The sequence below is a fragment of the Montipora foliosa genome, chromosome 7, assembly GCF_036669935.1.
Source record: "Montipora foliosa isolate CH-2021 chromosome 7, ASM3666993v2, whole genome shotgun sequence".
In the NCBI taxonomy this organism is placed as follows: domain Eukaryota; kingdom Metazoa; phylum Cnidaria; class Anthozoa; order Scleractinia; family Acroporidae; genus Montipora; species Montipora foliosa.
Genome location: NC_090875.1, coordinates 26,031,563 through 26,050,212, shown reverse-complemented (window position 1 = coordinate 26,050,212; position 18,650 = coordinate 26,031,563). Strand labels below are relative to the sequence as shown.

Below are 18,650 nucleotides of genomic sequence, written 5' to 3'. Positions count from 1 at the left end.
ATTGATTCAATGATTTCTGGCTAAATGAGTTTTGTACCTTTTCCAGCTTGACTGGTATCCACAGTGAAATCATTTTCTTTACCCACGAAAAATTTATCATCCGGACCCAGGCCATCTATTTCCACTTTAGACGCGTCCCCGCTTGGGTTGACTTGGACCCTGAAAGGACTCTTGGGTACTCTCCTTCCACCATACTTGACATCAACACTGTGACGGCCCGGTCGCTCAGGCGTGTACTCAACAGTATAACAACCGTCTCCATTGTCCTTTACTTCGACTGGTACATCAGGACCGCTGGGCGGTGACACCGTGGCTGAAAACAGATAATATAAAGAACGTTAGCGGTTATATCAGCATAAGAGAGTTGCAGTAAATACCGCAGTTAAATCAATATACTCGAGTTTCGGAATTTAGATGCCAAGCTACACAGTGGCACGGCAGGTGGTCGACCTATCAGTAAGTTTGAGTATTCCATCAACACACACTTCAACAAAGTAAATACCAAATGAAGGAAAATGTTTCTGGTGAGAGAGATGAGGGGCACAAACTGACAAACTTAAGGTTCCATTAAGTTATGCGACTGTACATGTATTGCTCTTGGAAAGCATAAAAGGGAGATGAAACGGCTGTTTTACAGCTGTTTTTTTTTTTTGCAAGGGAACAACAAAATTTTTAAAGACGTTGTCCCTTAGCTATTAGTGTAATATTTCCTTTTGATAATTGCGCTTGAAATAACGGTTTTAGTGACAGGAGGGCTTCCAGTGAAAGGTATTAAGCAGTCGTTTCTCAAGGACTCCGGTAAAATAATACGAAAGATGCGCAAAGGATTCTTGTAATCCCCAAAGCTAGGAGAGAGAATGATTGTTTCGCCTTTTATCAAGGTGGAAGGTTTCTCTGACGCTAAAAAAGACGATTAGGTTATGCTAGTACATCAAGAAGTTTCTTACCTGTAAGAGGAGCTGTTCCAGCCTCGGAACAGTCACACAGAAACTGAACTGGTTCATCTGTTACGGGCGACTCGTCCACACCAGGACCAGACACTTTAACCTTACTGGCGTCGAAAGGTGGTCCGGCACGTACACGGAAAGGACTGTTAGGGACATGTTTGTCTCCATACTTAACATTCACAGTGTAAGAACCTACAAAAAAAGTTGAAATTTTTCACATTGACGCAGTTTAAGGATGCGAAGGATGTGAAGCGTTTTAGCCGGCATGTTGGTGCTCACCCATCTGCATGAAAGTTTCATTTCTATTTATCGTTACTTGGTTAAACACTAGTTTGTTGTCCTTTCACAAAAGAATGATAAGACACAACAAAATCAATTCAGTAAGAGATTTTTTTTCTGCAGTAGTTTGAGATGAGGTGCTACTTGCTATAAGGCTTGAAGTTTATTAAGCTTGCGTTACAGCGAGAAAAATAAACACGTTGCCATTCCCATTGTGATCGAAGCCGTTGATGTTTTTAAGATTTCGCTTTACTTCTGTTTCACCGCCACCGGAAAGTCGCGTCATATTTCTAACACAAGGAAGGTTTACGTTTTTGCAAACGTTGGCTGTGTTGCACTTTATATTTCAACAGAATTAACTATTATAGGGTAATGCAAAGTGCTGTTTTCTACCCATCTAAACCATGTGAGCATTACCCCTACTTACGGAATTGGGCCCACACAAGGACAGAGAAAACTCTGACCAGGGTGGGAATTGAAGATGTCAAATTCAGGGCACCTGAGCAAGACAAAAGGAACGTCTTGAGTGAAAAGCTTCTAGAGATAATAGGTTCTTTCACAAGGTAACAATCAAACTTCAATTGGGGAAGTTTGTGATAAGTTACCAACGCTGTCGTCATGACACCGTAGGACGCAAAGTAAGGGCGCTTTCCATTTGACAGAACTGACCGGCCAGACCAGGCATTTGGAAGGTTTAACTGTAAAACGCCTTCAAATTAACACTCTTCGAGGATGATATACACTCCTCTGGAAGAAGACGAGGGGTTATCATGCAAGTGTTCCTTGAAATTGTTGGATTTTCTTTGCAAACTGACGGGTCTGGCCGGCCAGTTCTGACAAAAGGAAAGCGCCCTAATAGTCACTAAAGAGGTAATTATTTGTCATGTCATATCTGACCTTCCTCCTCTGGCGTATACTCTACAGTATACACTCCATCTCCTTTCTCACAGACGGGTTCAGGTTTAAGAACCTTTCTTCTGGGAGCGTCCACGGTTACTTCAAGATCTGCATCTCCTGCTTCGGAGGTGTCTACAGTAAATTCCTGAGGAGTCTTGGAATAAAGTGGGCTTATTCTGTCTACACCAGGGCCATAGCATTTTACTTTGCTGGCATCGACTGGTCGAGTCACCTGTGGAAGTTAACGGAGTTTGTATATCACACACCCGTCGAGAAAACATAATGATCAAAGCTGACATGTTATTATCATATGACCCGTGCGGCCCCGCGCGCGCTTTCACTGCAAAACTATTGAAAAAATCCCCGTATGAGGGCCGTACGCGATGCCGCGAGCAGGGCCGGAAAAAGCCGTCCGCTGCGCTCGGTCCGTACGCCATGACCTCGGGCCAAATATTTTCCCGTCCGGCCCGACCTAACTCAGTCAATAAGTACATATCATTTTATCTAAGAGCTAAGGAATTAGTCTAAAGACGGCAATCACTTCCCAAGGTTCGAGATCTACGATAGTTCTGTTATCATGTCTTTTCCTTCGACAAGAAACTTTGCCCCAAACCGTCTCTCCACTCTGGTGTATAAAGTGGCACAGGCGACATTCTGCTTTGGGTAATCCCGTCCAGGGAGGGGAGTATCAACACTTGCTTCATGTTACAGAAACCAAGTTGGGGTCTGGCCGTAAGAGCCCCAGTGGTACGATGTGCCACAGCAATCGCCGCCCATCTCAGTCTTGTTTACAAACGTTTTTTTTTTTTTTGGCCAACCACTGGAACATAAGAACCCTTTGTTTAGTTAAAGAGTCAATACAGCTCTGGTTGCAATATTTGTATTTATAGGTGTTTAATGTCCATTGTTATATTCAGTAGGGGAGACGAACCTTTGCGTTGAAAGGGCTTCCAGGTATATGCTGATCAGCAAACTTGATGTGAATCTCATAATCACCGGGCTCAGATGGAGTGTACTTTACCGCGCACGTACCATCTCCATTGTCAGTGCAAGTCAGTTTAGCCTCAGAGGGTCCCTCAATGGCCAAACTTAAGCCTCCTGCCCCAGCACCTTTAGTTTCCACAGTGAATTCCGCAGGACGGTCCACAAGGGCATTCTCTAGACCAGGACCGTAAGCTTTGCATTTTGAAGCATCAGTGGGTGGCAAGACATCCACCTGAACCAAAAGAAAACACGCAAACAATTATGCAAAGTAAACTCTTTTCACATCAACTTTTTTTTTTACAGTTGTATTTACTCACAAGAGGGATCAATACTGCCGCGGACAGATGCCCTTCGGGTAGGCGGTAGCAAGGCACTCAGTTACTTTGTGAGAACTACTTCATCTTCAAAGAAATCTCTTATCTTCTGTATTCTAGTTCTACACCCGACATTACAAGAAAGGCACAACGTATCTGATGCAAGTCTAGTCTTTGAAATGACGTCCGTGTGATACGACAGGAAATAAAAAGCTACCCACTGACCTTAAAGGGACTCCCTGGAATATCGTCTCCGCCAAATTTGACACTTAATTTGTGAATTCCTTCCTCGAATGGTGTGTAGGAAACAGAATAGGTACCATCGCCATTGTCAGTCACCAAAGTGTCTGTGTGGGCACCCGAAGGATTGTCTACAGCTGCCATTAATTGTGCCTCTCCTGGTGAGAAGAAACAAGAAGAAAATTGTTTCGTTTATATAAAGGAAACGTTACGTTGTCTCTTTCAGTTAGTGTACTTGGAGGTTAGAAATAGTCTAAAATTACGGTGCTCAACATGGCTAAAATTGTTTACGTCCACAGCATAATATGATGTAAAAAAATTCAAAGAAAAAAGGGACATTGAGGGGACATTGTGCAAACAAACGCAGAAGCGAATATTGCAAGCAAGACGAAGTTAATGGTCTCAATCGTTTTTCGCTTTTATTGGTCTTTAGTATTATTACATAGGTGATTAATGAAAATTCTCTGCGCTGACTGGTTGCACTTGAGGTGACTATTATGCAATAAGCACCTATGGGGTTTTTCAAAATGGCCGAAAGCCGTTTTGGCGAGCTGACAGAGGAAGGAGTTAATTGTTTTAAAGAAAAAGCATTTTTTTTCAAATAATCACCTAAGCAATCGTACTAAAACAATTGTTCACCTAAGGCTCGGTGAATATCGGTGAATAAAAAGCTCGCCTTCGCGTCTCGGGTTTTCTTCACCACGCCTTTGGCGGAAAATTGTTAAATAAGGCCCTTTCCAAACGCGGCTCCAATCATGTTCCGAACCTAAATCAGCAAAGTGCGACTTAAGAGCGACTTCTGAGCAACGACTGATTCATACGTCGTACCTGTGTGTCGCACTAAACAAACGATTAGGTAAGTGCTTAGGTAAGGGTATAACCTCAAACCTTAGGAAGCTCATAGAGTGGTTTTCAATTGAGTGTCGAAAGTAATTAGATAATTACTTTGGTTTATGATTACTTCACTCAGTTATTGGTTCAAAGTTCTCGCGCCACTTTTTCAACCAATCAGAAGTGAAACCAAAACCAATCGTGGCTCGCGCGTGCACATTTTCCCGCGCTTTGTGTCGGCTACGTTTAATTACTTCGAGTTTTGATTGGTGTACTGGATTGTCTCCGTCCTTTTTGATTGGCCAAAGTAATTACTTTGGTTTTGGTTTTACGACACTCATTCGAAAACCGCTCTAAATTGTCTTCATTTATGCGTTGCGTTCGGCACATGACCAGAACTCCGTATGAATCAGCCGTCGCTCCATGCGACAGAACCTGCCGAACTTAGCGTTGTTTGCCGCTTTAAACCTACCGTAACCTGCCTAACAAAACTGATTCAAACGTCGCTTTTCTGCCATGCTTAACTCACCAGTTAGGTTCAGCACATGACTGGAGCGGTGTTTGGAGCGGCGTTTGAAACGGGCCAACAAAAAGACTTACTCAAACATGTCGCTAAACGAGTAAAAAGGCAGAAACTTCACGATTATCTTTGTTAGTTTCAATCACGAGTCGAGTGCTAACTCTTGTAACTCAACTGACTTACCAGCGTCTTTGCAGTCCACATCAAACTCAGCCAGTTCGTTGATTGTAGCAATTTCCAGCCCATCTCCTTTAGCCTTGCATTTTCCCGCGTCACCAGGCTTGGCTACCTCCACTAGGAAAGGACTTCCGGGAACAGGAGAATTATCAAATGTTACGTCTACTTTGTATTCTCCTTCCACAGGAGCCACGTACTCGCACTTGAATGTATCTTTTCCTTCCTCCGTAACTTGAACGTCTACAGGGCGACCACTACGCGCTATGAAGTGACAAGTAAAATAGCGCAATGAGTTCGGCTTTGCTGGACTTACCGTCAGCTCGGAAAAAAATTTCATGGCCGTCAAGAAAAACGGACGGTTTACTCGGACTCCGCCCTCAAACATTTTCACGAAACTATCATTAATTGGGCTTTTAACGTTGAAAAAAAAGTGCAACTTACAATAATTTTATTTTACGGTCAGGAAGTAAGGTTGTTGTTGTTGTTGCAGATAGTGGACTGCGAGCACTTAAGTTCTCATATTCAAGACAAAACCTTTAGGAAACTATTCAGAAAATTATTGCTGGGTAGCTCCAATTTGAGGTGTCGTCAGTTCTGATGCACAAGGTGGTTTATTTTTTTTTGACACGTTCGGTGTAATCGCAAGGTGTGACCATTTAAATAAAGGCTTTCCCACCATACTAAATGCTGTACAAGGTACCTTTGGGCTCTATCTTCACGTTAACGTCCCCTTTTCCAGCCTCGGAAGCATTGATAGTAAACCACGTTGGTTTGCCGGGCTGCACGCCTGTCTTCTCGACCCCAGGTCCCATTACTTTCACCTTGGAAGCGTCTGATGTTGGTAAAATTGGAATCTTGAAGGGACTTCCTGGTGCATGCACTCCACCATATTTCACGTTGACCCTGTGGCCACCTGAAACATTCCAAGAACATAAAGAGGGTTCATCCTTACTGTTATTAAAGAAAAGGTACAAATTGTTTCGAAATCGCTCACCGACTTCGGTTGGTAAGGGTCAACGGTGTTTTCCAAGCCGTAATTGGTAATTGATGACTCACCATCGTTTTTTCCAAATAGGTTATTTTCAAACAAAATATATCGTTAACGCGTTTTCTCAGGATTATAGCAGATGCCAATTTTCGCGGCCATGTAAGCTGCAAGTGTTAATTGATTGCAATAGATGTGCTATGGATGGCAAATTCTGTTCCCTTGTTACATATCAACAAACTACCATTGCCGTATTCCTGTGGCTGCTGAAAGAAACTATTTCCCCAATAAAAATCGTGTATTATTTACCTTTCTTTTTAGGGTAGTATGTAACGGCATAGATTCCATATTCTTCCTCTTCTACCTCACACTTCACTGGGCTGTTTAATTCATCAACGACTTCAACTATCAGCTCTTCATCTCCCGCAAGACGAGTGTCTATGTCAATATCCGCTGGCTCACCCGCTCGTATCCCGGGCTCAATCCCGGGACCTTCGACCTTGACCTTTGAGGCATCAAAGGGATAAGAGATCCGCGCCTTGAATGGGCTTCCAGGAATGTGCTGATCAGCGAACAGGATGTTGATCACATAGTCACCAGGGTCGGGTGGGAGATAGCTAACGTCACATGACCCATCACCATTGTCTTTGCACTCAATCTGTGCCTCGGAAGGTCCTTCGATGGTCAGCCCCAGGCCTCCTTCACCTGCTCCTTTGGTCTCTATCTTGAATTCATTGTTCTGGTTCACGAAACCCTGAAAAAAGGAGATTTGTTTTTTCTTGAGCAGTTTGTCGCCAATTATGTCGTCAAACATAAATTATCATTTACGGACTGAGCGGTTTGAGTAATTATAAGACCAAGTCATCAAAGCTTGTTTGCGCAGGAGTTCAGTGCCAGGCCTGGGAAGCATAAAATATCGGAAATATCGGTAGGCAATACTGAGGCCTTTTCACGACTCGCGCAATGTTTGTTATCCTCCTTCAGTAATTGCGCACGAGGCAATTACAAAACTATGAATGATTATCAACAAGCATCAGATCAGAGTTTTCGTGACAAACGAGTAAAAAAATACACGCCCTGAGGGGATTTCCATACCTTCTCAAGACCAGGTCCATAAGCACGGCAAGCAGAACTGTTGGTTTGGACGACACCGACTTGGAAGGGACTCTTGGGGATATTTTCAGAGTTGAAGGTAATGTAAACTGTATATTTCCCAACAGCAGAGGGGTAATAGACAACATCGTAAGTTTTGTCTTCAGTGGAGGGTTTAATTTCCACAGGTACTTTCTTTCCCTGGCTGTCAAGCACTTTGACTTCCACATCTCCTTCGCCTGCATCCTTGGTGTAGACTTTAAATTCTGCTGGGACACCTACAGATAACAACTCCTGTTAAAAATCTGCCAAGACCATAACATCATGAATAGATGGGAATAACATGTCTTTTTTGCAGTCCCTGAAACTTGTCGTTCTTGAAGAGAGTATGAAATAGTTCGGGGAGGTCTTCGGCGAGTACCAGACAAGGAAAAGTCGAAGTTAGAGGCCAAATGGGTTAGGCTAACGTCAACATTTCGGGACTCGTCATGTCAACTCGCGATAACTTTTCTTTAGGATAGCGTCAGCTGGACCACGTGACCATGAATGGAATGGAATGCGTACTATCCGAGAGATTTTATTAGATTTGTGTTATTAGACTTGTTATTAATTTTAAGTGCTGTGCATTTGAATGTTTCTGTCCTTTGAAACAAGTTCACTCCTGATTGACAAAAAACCCAGAAAAATACCTGAAAAAGTGAGTGGTGGTTTCGTGCGCTGTGGCTGAAATGAAATTACCTGCTACAACGCCCTCAGGCTCCAGACCTGGACCCTCAGCAAAAACTTTGCTTGAATCACCAGGAGGTGAGATTGGAACCATGAAAGGACTGTTTGGGATATCGACTTCTCCACAGGTGACATGGATAGCATATTTGCCAGGTGTGGTTGGGAAGTAACGCACCTCACAGATACCTGGGGAGCTCTCAGTACACTGAATTTCAGCTTGTGATGGGCCTTCAATAGCAAATCCCAAGCTGTCGATTCCAGCCCCTTTTGTTTCCACTGTAAATTCACATGGTTTGCCTGCAGTACCTTTGTGGAAGGTTTGGGAAAGATTTAAGTTAATTTATGTATTTTTTCTTGCACTGACCTCTTCCTTTAGGTTCATTTTCCCATTTCACAACTAAGTTTATGACAATGTACCCTAATGTTATTTTCCAAAAACGATGAAGTAAAGTGAGCAATATACACAAAATATGAACCAAGTAATTTGAAGATTTGAATAGTTTTGGATCTGCAAGTTCTCAAGTCACACATTTTCTGATACAGCTGTAGAACAAGTTTCCCATAACTTCATGTTAACAACACAGTGTCCCCCAAAAGATAACCTTTGAATGCAACACTGTGTAACAGTTTGTAAGTCTTTACAAAATGCCCCGCTCTAATTATGCAGCTGTACTGGTTGTACGAAAAAATGTATCTATTTGATGTGCAGATTATAGATAAAATGTAGAAGTGATCCTCGGAATTGTCTCTTTATAGACACTTGAAAAATTCATGCAGATTCAATGGCATTCCAGCCCATGACCTCTGCAATATTGGTGCAATGCTCTACCGATAATTGAGCTATGATGTCACACAGGTTGGAGCAGGGCAATTTGTTGGGTTCATTTGTTCCCGCTGAATTCCTGTTGATGCCACTCGAATTTTTCAGGTGTCTATTAAAAGAAAATTGCTTAAAGGGCTAGGTCACGCTATTTTAGGTAATTTTGTTTCATTTTGTTAATTATGAGCTCTAAACGTCAAAATTATTGGCAGAGCAAGAGTCTTTCATTTGCAAAATCACGGCCACATAACAACTGAAAATGATTTTCCAGCTTTGTAAATGACATTTTGACATAGATTGATATAAATTTGAAAAAAGGTGGGCCGACGTTTTTCAAATTTACCCAAATGCAATCCACTTCAATCCTCTCCAGTTTTGTCCATCCATGTCCCTTCTTGGCTTCCCTGTGTTATGTTAGAGTTCTTCTATAGTTTTGAACAGTTATTTTGATATTTTAGTTAATTCTATGACCATTCGATCAGTGCTGAAATTGCCTAAACTTGCGTGAACTAGCCCCTTAAATTGTCTAGTTAAGTGCATGGATCACTTCTACATTTTGTTTGCATTGGTTGTAGAAGCAATGAAGGCATGTAAGCAGGAAAAGTTTACCTTTTTCCAAGCCTGGACCGTAAGCTTTGATTTTGCTTGCATCAACAGCTGTTGCCACCTTCACATGGAAAGGACTGTTGGGAACTTGCACAGAGCTCCATGTGACATTAACAATGTAATTTCCATACTTGGCTGGAAAGTATATACATGAGTAAGTTCCATCGCCATTATTCTTGATGTCAACTTTTTCTTCGCCTTGAGGACCTTCAACAAACACATCTGGTTCTCCATCACCTGCACCTCGGCCATCTATTGTGAATGGAGCTTTCTGTCCAGCTTTTATTCCAGTTGGCTCAACACCTTGGGAAGAGCAAATGAAAAGCAGCATGATTAACATCACAACCTGCCTACAAAGAACAAGAGGCTGACCAAAGTTGAAGGCAGCTCAAAGGCTCCTTTTTCTTTAGCTTCTACTGTAACTCACGGCAAGGGTGGGCACCACTCCTATTCCGTTGCATGCACAACTTTTCCCCAGTAATACTGGCACACATTTCACCCACTATGAATGGATGGAAAGCTGAATGAACTTTGGAGAGCATGAGCGGGGATTTGAACTCAGAGCGCTGAAATGCAGTCTGTGAGCGATATCCACTACACTACACCTGCTCCCAACAACTAATAACTCAACTGTAATAACTAAAAAATTATTCCTTTTAATGATCTTTTACTGATACTAGCCTTTGAGAAAGTTCTTTCAGCGAAAGGGGATTATAGAGGAAGTGTTCTTTCTCATTCTTCTTTCAAGCAGTTGGAGAAGTGATCACATTTCATCAAGATGAACACAGTGAACGATAATGAGGCCAATCCAAAAGAAAATGGTAAAATGCAATGCAGATGGTGAAATAAGCACTCGAGCCCCTAAACACACTACTCCAGAGCATTGCACAGCACCAAATTTCTCGTTGGAAGCTAAATCTTAATTTGAACGCATGCCTTATCTCTCCATTTAATTTTCATTGGAGGAATACAGCTTATTCCAGGGCTTAAAATTAATGAAAAAATCCAGTCGCAATTTTGCTACAACATACAGAAAATTAAGTTGCAATTTCACAACTTTTAGATGCAAAATTGGTGTGTTGCCTTGTGCTGTCAGCGGTTTAGCAAAACAAAATATGAGCCTGCAATACTTGTAGGTATTGAAAATGGCAAATTATCAAAGGAATAGAGTTTTACTGCTAAATTACACTACAATTACACTATCTTCAGATTGAAAGAAAATTCACAGCGAGAAACAAATAATTTTGTCATTTCTTTATTTATTTTAGTAAAAGTAGCAGCAAAGTGGCAACTGCTAACCCTTTTGTTTTGAAAGAGTGAAGGTGAAAACCAGTCACAAATTTGCAACTTCCCAGATATTTTGGACACAAAGGGAAAAAATTCAGACGCAAATGTGACTGTATTGGTCGCAATTTTGAGCCCTGTATTCCCACCCGACATTTATGTAACAGGAAAGGCAAAACACACTCTCTGAAAGAATTTGAAGATATTACCTATTCCAAACACTCGCACTTTACTGGGGATAGGTTCCACTCTGGGTGGGTTAACTTTGACGTGGAAAGGACTTTGACTGATTGGTTGTCCTCCAAATGTGACCTTGATGGTATGTTTACCAGCATTGACAGGTTGATATTCCACAAAAAACTTGCCATCTTCTTGTGGTTCAATTATTATATCTACATCTTCACCACCACGGGGGTCGATAACTTTGACTGACACCTGCCCTTCACCAGCATCTTTGGTGTAAACTGTAAAATCAGTGTATTTGCCAGCTTGAATCCCTTCTGGTTGTAGTCCTGGTCCAGATGCATATGCCTGGGTGGCATCAAGATCTGCACCCACTTCTACCCGGAATGGACTTTTGGGGATGTGGCGACCATTCCATTTAACATGCACATCATATTTCCCTGAACAAAACAAAAACAATTCAATACTGGTATCTGCTTCGCTTAATCAAATTTCAACCCTTTTACCTCTTACCTGGCCTCTTAGTGGGAGGCGCGGTGGCCTCATAATTAGTGTGCTCGACTTCGGAGTGAATGGTCCGGGTTCGGGACCTGGCCGGGGACATTGTGTTGTGTTCTTGGGCAAGACACTTTACTCCCTCGGTACCTCTCTCAACCCAGGTATATAAATGGGTACCAGCGAAATGCTGGGGGTAACCCCACGATGGACTAGCATCCCATCCAGGGGGGAGTAGAAATACTCCTAGTCGCTTCATGTTACAGAAACCAGGGATAAGCTCCGGCCTGATGGACCACTAGGCCTGTAAGCTGACTTTTTTACTTGGCCTCTTAGTATGTAAAGAGAAGCTTAGCTGAGTATTGCCATTTACCTAGACTCTGTGGGAAGTACTGACAAGCGTAAGTATGATCACCATTATCTGTCACTGTTACTTCTTGTTCCTCTTTGCCAGGTCCCCAAACTGACACACCAAGCTTCCCCTTTCCAGCTCCCTGAGTATACACTGTGAAAAAGGCTGGTTTCTTTACCACAAGGCCTTTGGGTTCTACTCCAGGCCCCTTTGCATAACACTTGGTGGATGGATGTGTCCTTGGACGGATCGGGGCACCAGGTTTGACTTTCGCTTCCGGAAAGTAGGAGACATAGGTCATGACACTGAGTTCATCTACGTTTGGATTGGTGATTTCTTGTGGAGTAATAACCTACAAGGATGTGAAGTTAATCAAGTCGTCACCAAAAAGCACTTAGAAAGGTGAGAGGAAGCAATTGATGGCTTTTTGCAGATCAAGAATATCAATTTCCATCTTTTCCCTTTTTAACGTTCAACATATTTTTGTTCACAATAGACTTTATCTACACCAAGCTGTTCAAAGGCTTCATGATCTGGACATCTGGGCCCGGTTGTTCAAAAGCCGATTAACGCTAATCCCAGATTAAAAATTAACCAAGGAGTTCATTTCTCTACTCCCAAATGCTTTCCAACGCTGATATTCGGCAAAATTTTACATTGGAGGAGGTCAATCTTGAAAAACAAGAATAAGCAAAGAAACTTTCACCAAAAAGTTGAAAACATGAAACAAATGTTTACGCTAATCCTGGATTAAGTTAATCGGCTTTCGAACAACCGGGCCCTGCACTTCATCTTCATGTAACTGTATCTTATTAAAGCCATCTCAATTTGAACAAAGAAACTGTGACTTGCTTAATACCGATGCACACCTTTAAAAACTGTTCAAGCTGAAAAGACGATTTTTTCCAGGGTTCGCAATTGCACTCGTAACCCTTAAAACCTGTCACAGGTGTCACTTGCAAATGTTGCAGTTTTGAAATTGCCCCCATCAAGTAGTCTAAGATTAGTTTGTCAATCAGTTGCAGTGTTACAGCAATGACTGTTAAAAATTCTAATGAGAACACTGTTTTCCATGGTGACTCAGGGACACTCAGAATAAATCCACATGTATGCTCCTCTGCAAGCTGCAGGTTCGTCCATTCAGCAATCTAATCCACATCTCAGCAAATCAAAGGTCACTTACCTGTGGAACTCCAAGCCAATCTTCTGCCAACTGCATAGCTTGTTTGGCATTCTCAAGTGCATCATTAGGGTCCAGATCCTCACATTCTGGGAAGAGACCAGGAGCTACAGCATCGACAAGACAAGCCACGGCACGCCCATCATTCCAGTGGGTGTTGAAATTTTCCATTGGCACAGATTCTGGCATTTTGCTCTTGACCCAAGCAAGGAGTGCTTGTTTGGGGGTCATTTTCTGGCCACCTTCCTCTTCCTCATCTAGGTATGGCATACTGATCTGGTACTTCAAAATCAGGGTCCATATCAGACCCAGAATCAACTTGATATTTCCTTTGAAAATATCACTAGCATCTAATGAAAATACAAAATCAATATTTACTTAAATTATATTGAAGAAAATTAGGGCTTTACAATAATGAATTTTAGACTTAAAACAACAAAAGTCTATTTTCAAGTGCCATTACTACACTAAGAGCCTTTAAAGATGTCACATGTAGAATCTATTCAGTTACTTGTCTTTACAATGTTCTTAGGTTTCAAATGCATTTAGTAAGTTCTGCTTGGTTGCATCTAAAAATTGCTATTTTTGACACGTTGAAATTCTCAGCTCTGAATCAAAGGGTCTATTCTCAGCAAAGACAATATGGGGTCAACATAATAGTCATCTTAGTGTATTTAATGTCAAGAATCTTAATGGTACACCCTGAATCAATACACTGACAAAGTTTAATGTAATTCAAATCTTTGCATGGGATCAAAGTATTGAAACAAATGAAAATCATTAACAATAATTCGGATAAAATGTTCCAGAAATATATCTTGATGAGCTCCGACAGAGCGGAAATATAATTTTTCAAGTTAATACAAACAAGTATTTCTGATAAAAGGAGCTGTTATTCAAAGATTCATAGCTAATCTTTGCTACCATTTCTTTAAATCTGGCCCGGGTCACGTAGCAGGGATATTTCGAAGGCAAATCTACAGTGACGTTCACGGGATGGAAAACGATCTGTTAATTAATTCAACTCAGGTAACATGTTCTTTTCCATTCTTATTTCGAGATTGACATGTCTGATTACTTGTTAGCCATCCCCAAAAATAAGTGACCATGTTTAGTATGAAAAAGAAGTCAAAGTTTACAGATATTCGCTTGGAAATTAAAAGCAGATATATGTTACACTGTTAATTGTTTTTTCATTATGTTTAATGATATATTTGACCGAACAATTGATCAAGATTCTGTCACTTTGGTTCGTGTGTGGGAAAGAGCAATTTTGCGCTAGCTTGAGCAGTCATCATTAGACAAAACAATAGTAAATTGTTCATATAGTTTCACTGCAACACTGATTTCTTTGCCGTCAATGATATTTTACGACCATTCAGTGACAACTGAGACATTTACATTGCGATACGCTTCACTGGTTTTCTGGGCAACTTTGCTCTCAGAAATGCTCGCTGTTTCACACTTCCTTTCTACCGTACAGCATTACCACGAAAATTAACCTCAGTTCCCGAATGATAACACAGTCCATTTTGATAAAATGCAAACAATCCGCCGTTTACAGCGTCAAAATAACTTGAGCACTTAAAACTAAACTTATTTGCATTTTGGCAAGTAAACGAATATCAAATGTCGTCCAACCAAGACTAAACTCACGTTCATCACGGAGACGATTTCTCCGTCTCTGCACGAAAAATTTTAGAACAAAAGTTTCACATCATCTTAATATAATCCATACGTTTTACAGAACCTTCCACATCAGGAGATTCGTTCAGCAATATTTTCATAAGTTTCAGATCGTGTGATGTTTTCGAATGTTCACGATCCGCTCGGGTGAAATCAACAAGACGAATTGATGACATAGTGAAGTGTCGCTGGCAGAAAAAAGTTATCATTCAATTTAGATAGAGTAACTGGGAACTTTTGAACCACATCGCAACTGGGTAATCTAGAAGTAAGAGCATGAGAAAACAACTTTAAAAATGTGTCAAATAAACAATTGTTCGAATTGTTTGGAGCTCTCAAAAGAAAAATTTGTACGTGAATAATCGAGGTGAACGCCCATCACCATAAAACTCTGGAAACTCAAACAGGTTTGATGAGCAAATAACCTAGAAATTCTGCAGCATTAACATGTTGTAATTGTTTCCAATACCTGTCACTAAATAAAATGACCAGAATAGCAAATAGAGACCAGCGAATAGGGAAACAGCTAACAGAGCGTTTAGTGTACAGAAGCATTTAAAATCAGTCTGAACTCCATGTTATGACTAAATATGGTAGTAAATGTAACGCAGAGAAAGGTTGTACATTACACCTATAAATTAATGGCTCAGCTGTTTTAGTTTTCAAATTGTTACGATTGAGATGAGCACGAAGATGTTGAATCCGCATAAAGTGTTTGCAAATGGCTGTGTTTTGAATGGCTTCGAGCTAAAAATAGTCGAAATTCTGCAACATTAGGATAAAACCGTAAGACTTGAATACGACAATGAAAACTCTACAGTAATTAAGAAAGAATTCAGTCAAATTCATTTTATTATCTGTTATTGTAGACGCTAGCAACCAACGGTGAATAACAAATCGGACTTACCTATGTTCACTAAGCGAATGTTCTCGCTTTCAATAAATTTCAGGGCAATTGAAATGTTCTCCAGCTTTTGTGGTCGAAAGGAAGGCTTCTTGTTGAAACGCGAAATTTTCTTGTGAGAGAGAACCTGAAGCAGGGCGATGAGTTTCAAGCCGTCAACTAAATCTGTTTCTAAATTATAGATGTACTTGTTCACACATTTTAGATGTTCGTTACACCATCTTGTGAAGGTGTTCTGTTGGATCTTCTTCCACTCGGCATCGGCCGAAGTGGGATCTGTATCGGGCATCTTGACGTCCACCTACCAAAGCAAGAAATCAAACACGTTACAACAGATAACAGTAGGTCTTTGCCGTAGCTTCGAAGCGACTAGTTCGGGCAAAACCGCCCTGGATAGAGCCACTAATTTGCTAGAAAATCCGCACAGTGAATAAGTAGGCCACTCAGAACCAATCAGACTCTTCTTGAATTATTCATGTTTGTACATCTCAAATAAGCGCCTTAGACCAGAAAACACAATATGGGATTAAAAAGTCAGGCCCTTACGTCCATAGTTGTTGATTTTGACCCACTAAGGTAGAGAGTGTGTTTACTCCTCGCGTAGCACTATCATGAAATTAAACAATTAGCTGACACCTTAGTACTTTTGTACTCGGTCCAGGGCCAGGGGAACTGCGCAAGGGATTTTTCAGAATGCCGAAAATTTCGCGATTCGAACCCCCAAAGTATATCCTTATCACAGAAATATGCGCTAAAGACCAATAGCATCCCTGAAAATTGAATACGTAGGAAAGGCGTGCAAACTGTGTGTCACATTGCATTGTTCTTTTTACGTCTAAGTAAACAATAGATCTTGCGTTTTTTCCCAGGATAAACTGTCTGGAATGACGGTTAACGTGTCACGCACACTTTGAAAATCTGTTCTTGCTGAAAGCTTACCAACTTTCGTGAATCGCTCGGCAGCATTTTTTAATCCCACTTGCTTTGACGCATTTCCTGTGAATTTCACTTCTCTGTCACAAGAACTTTTTTTTAATCAGCGAACATTGCGCTGGGCGCCTATCTGTTTTGCATCTGCCATTTGCATTTCTGTCAACGACCTGATTTGAACTGTGTCCGAAAACAGCGCTATTTTCAATTGTTAATCGCTTTCTTTTAAATCAAACCATGACAAAATTATACAAATATAATTTTGCGGCAAGAAAGTGAAGTCTCAAGGACTTTGATTGAACTACTTTAGCATGTCACCGTGACAGGATTGCGTGACAATCGCGAGCAAAGCGCTGTAGAGCTGTATAAAAATTGTCAGATGACTGAAGGCATAGTTTGTTACTCTTATTGAATGCACGTGTTTGTTTGCGTCTTTTACCGGGACCGGGTTAAGAAACAGATTAAACTCGTCAAAAAAACAACTCCTAGGGGTTTGTTACCCGTCCGGTTAGTTTGCATCTGTAGCGTCTATTGTCATATGCCTGGTTCTTCAAAGGATGCCGCTACAAGTAAACAATAGTGGCCAGATGTTCTCCAATCGCTCCACTAACCATTAGACAGAACTGACCGGTCGGACCGTGCATTTGGAAGGCCTAACTCTACAACACGTTCAAATTAACACACATCTACGTAGGATTCGCTATTACAGGATGATATATACTCCTCTAGAAGAATGCAAGGGATTATCACGCTAGTGTCCTTCAAATTGTTGCATTTTCATTGCAAACAGACGGTTCTAACAAAAGGAAAGCGCCCTATTAAAGTCGTGACGACTGAAAAAACGTAGCAATTTCTGAATTTATGCAGGGCAACTGATAAAGCAAGGTACCAAAATTTCTCGTTTTTTATGAAACAAAGTGAACTTACAAGACTCTGCAAAAATTGTTTTGTGCAGAATACGAGAACTAGACATGTTTAACGCATAAAAAGGAACGGAACATATAGAAGACAAAACTAAACAGCTGTAACAAGTTTTTCGTGACACCAAACAATGAACTTTTGATTTCAGCAAGTCACGCAGCGTCGGTGTTAAACTACATATGACGTCATTAAGTCACAGTGCATCAAAAAAAAAAAAAAACAGCTTTAAAAATCTACGGCACGCACGAGAACCTAAATGTATAAAGACTGCCCTCACGTAATTGTCACTAGGAGTTCCTTGCTATTTTCCGGATATTTATTTTAAGCTCACTTGGGTGAGTCGGCGTTTCACATTAAGTAAGTTCGAGAGTTGAGTGGTTTGCAAACCTCCGGCGCACAAAAAACAATGAAGGCCTTATAAATGCTGGTTGTCGAACAGAGAGAGCTCAGGAGAGATCAACTGCTACAGTCTAAAAACATGGCTACAAACACAAACAAGTGAATTTGAATCAATATCAAATGCTGATCAAAACAGCGGATTTTTGACGAAATTCCTGTTCATCGTCTGACATTCACGACACCAGAAAACACAATTACGACAAATATCCGGAAAATGTGTTACCTGTGTCTTGCTTGAGGGCGTTATTTCCGGTGGATTTTGCTTTGAGCAAGAATAATCCAGAAAGGCTTCAATTCCCCAAACATCCGGATGTCTTGTCCAATATTACTTTTTATGGTTATTTCAACGTTTTTACGATTCCAAGGAAATAACGGAAAAAGCGAGATACTTTCTAAATCAATCCGCCATTTCGTCATGCTTCTTTAAAGAAAATTCAAAAGGTCAACAACTCGATGAAATTAATTCCGGTTGTTTTGAAATATGCTCAATCAAGAAACAAAAATACAAGAACACCAAGTTACGAAAACAAGCAAGTAAACGCGACAACATTCACACAATCAAACAATAAAAGAAAATCCAAGTTTGTCAACGCAAAAGAGACCACAAGTAGATTATTTGGAGAAAAAGAAACGATTTTTAAAAAGATAGAATTGCTGGAAATGAGAATAAAAAAGAGCAATCTTATTTTACATGTTAGAAACAAGATAAATGTCATATTCTATTTTCGTTCAAATCTCCGGCTCTTCCTGCATCAGACAGAACTTCCAGACAATATAGTCTAATAAATGTAGATGTTGATTATAGAACATCATCGCTCCATTGCAAGTTGTCAACCTTCGTTTTGCCCCCAGGTGGCGGCATCTCAATCAGTTCGATGAGTTTTCAGTCGCAACGCTT

The 18,650-nt window shown here is 40.9% G+C and overlaps 1 protein-coding gene across 3 annotated transcripts in view; it reads right to left on the bottom strand.

Annotated features, from left to right (window-relative positions):
- LOC138011572 (filamin-A-like) overlaps positions 1-18,650 on the bottom strand; it is a 34,882-nt gene that overhangs the window by 6,838 nt on the left and 9,394 nt on the right. For 2 of the 3 annotated variants that reach the window (XM_068858640.1, XM_068858641.1), the window contains 15 exons: positions 15,506-15,803; positions 12,916-13,262; positions 11,754-12,084; positions 10,912-11,325; positions 9,422-9,721; positions 8,005-8,298; positions 7,270-7,544; positions 6,484-6,928; positions 5,890-6,102; positions 5,196-5,450; positions 3,647-3,819; positions 3,055-3,339; positions 2,124-2,355; positions 948-1,139; positions 38-313 (listed from right to left, as the gene is read on the bottom strand). In XM_068858640.1, coding sequence (XP_068714741.1) covers positions 38-313; positions 948-1,139; positions 2,124-2,355; positions 3,055-3,339; positions 3,647-3,819; positions 5,196-5,450; positions 5,890-6,102; positions 6,484-6,928; positions 7,270-7,544; positions 8,005-8,298; positions 9,422-9,721; positions 10,912-11,325; positions 11,754-12,084; positions 12,916-13,262; positions 15,506-15,803 — 4,330 coding nt within the window. Of the gene's footprint in view, positions 1-37; positions 314-947; positions 1,140-2,123; positions 2,356-3,054; positions 3,340-3,646; positions 3,820-5,195; positions 5,451-5,889; positions 6,103-6,483; positions 6,929-7,269; positions 7,545-8,004; positions 8,299-9,421; positions 9,722-10,911; positions 11,326-11,753; positions 12,085-12,915; positions 13,263-15,505; positions 15,804-16,048; positions 16,198-18,650 lie in introns of those variants that run through there. The other variant, XM_068858642.1, reaches the window with a different exon arrangement.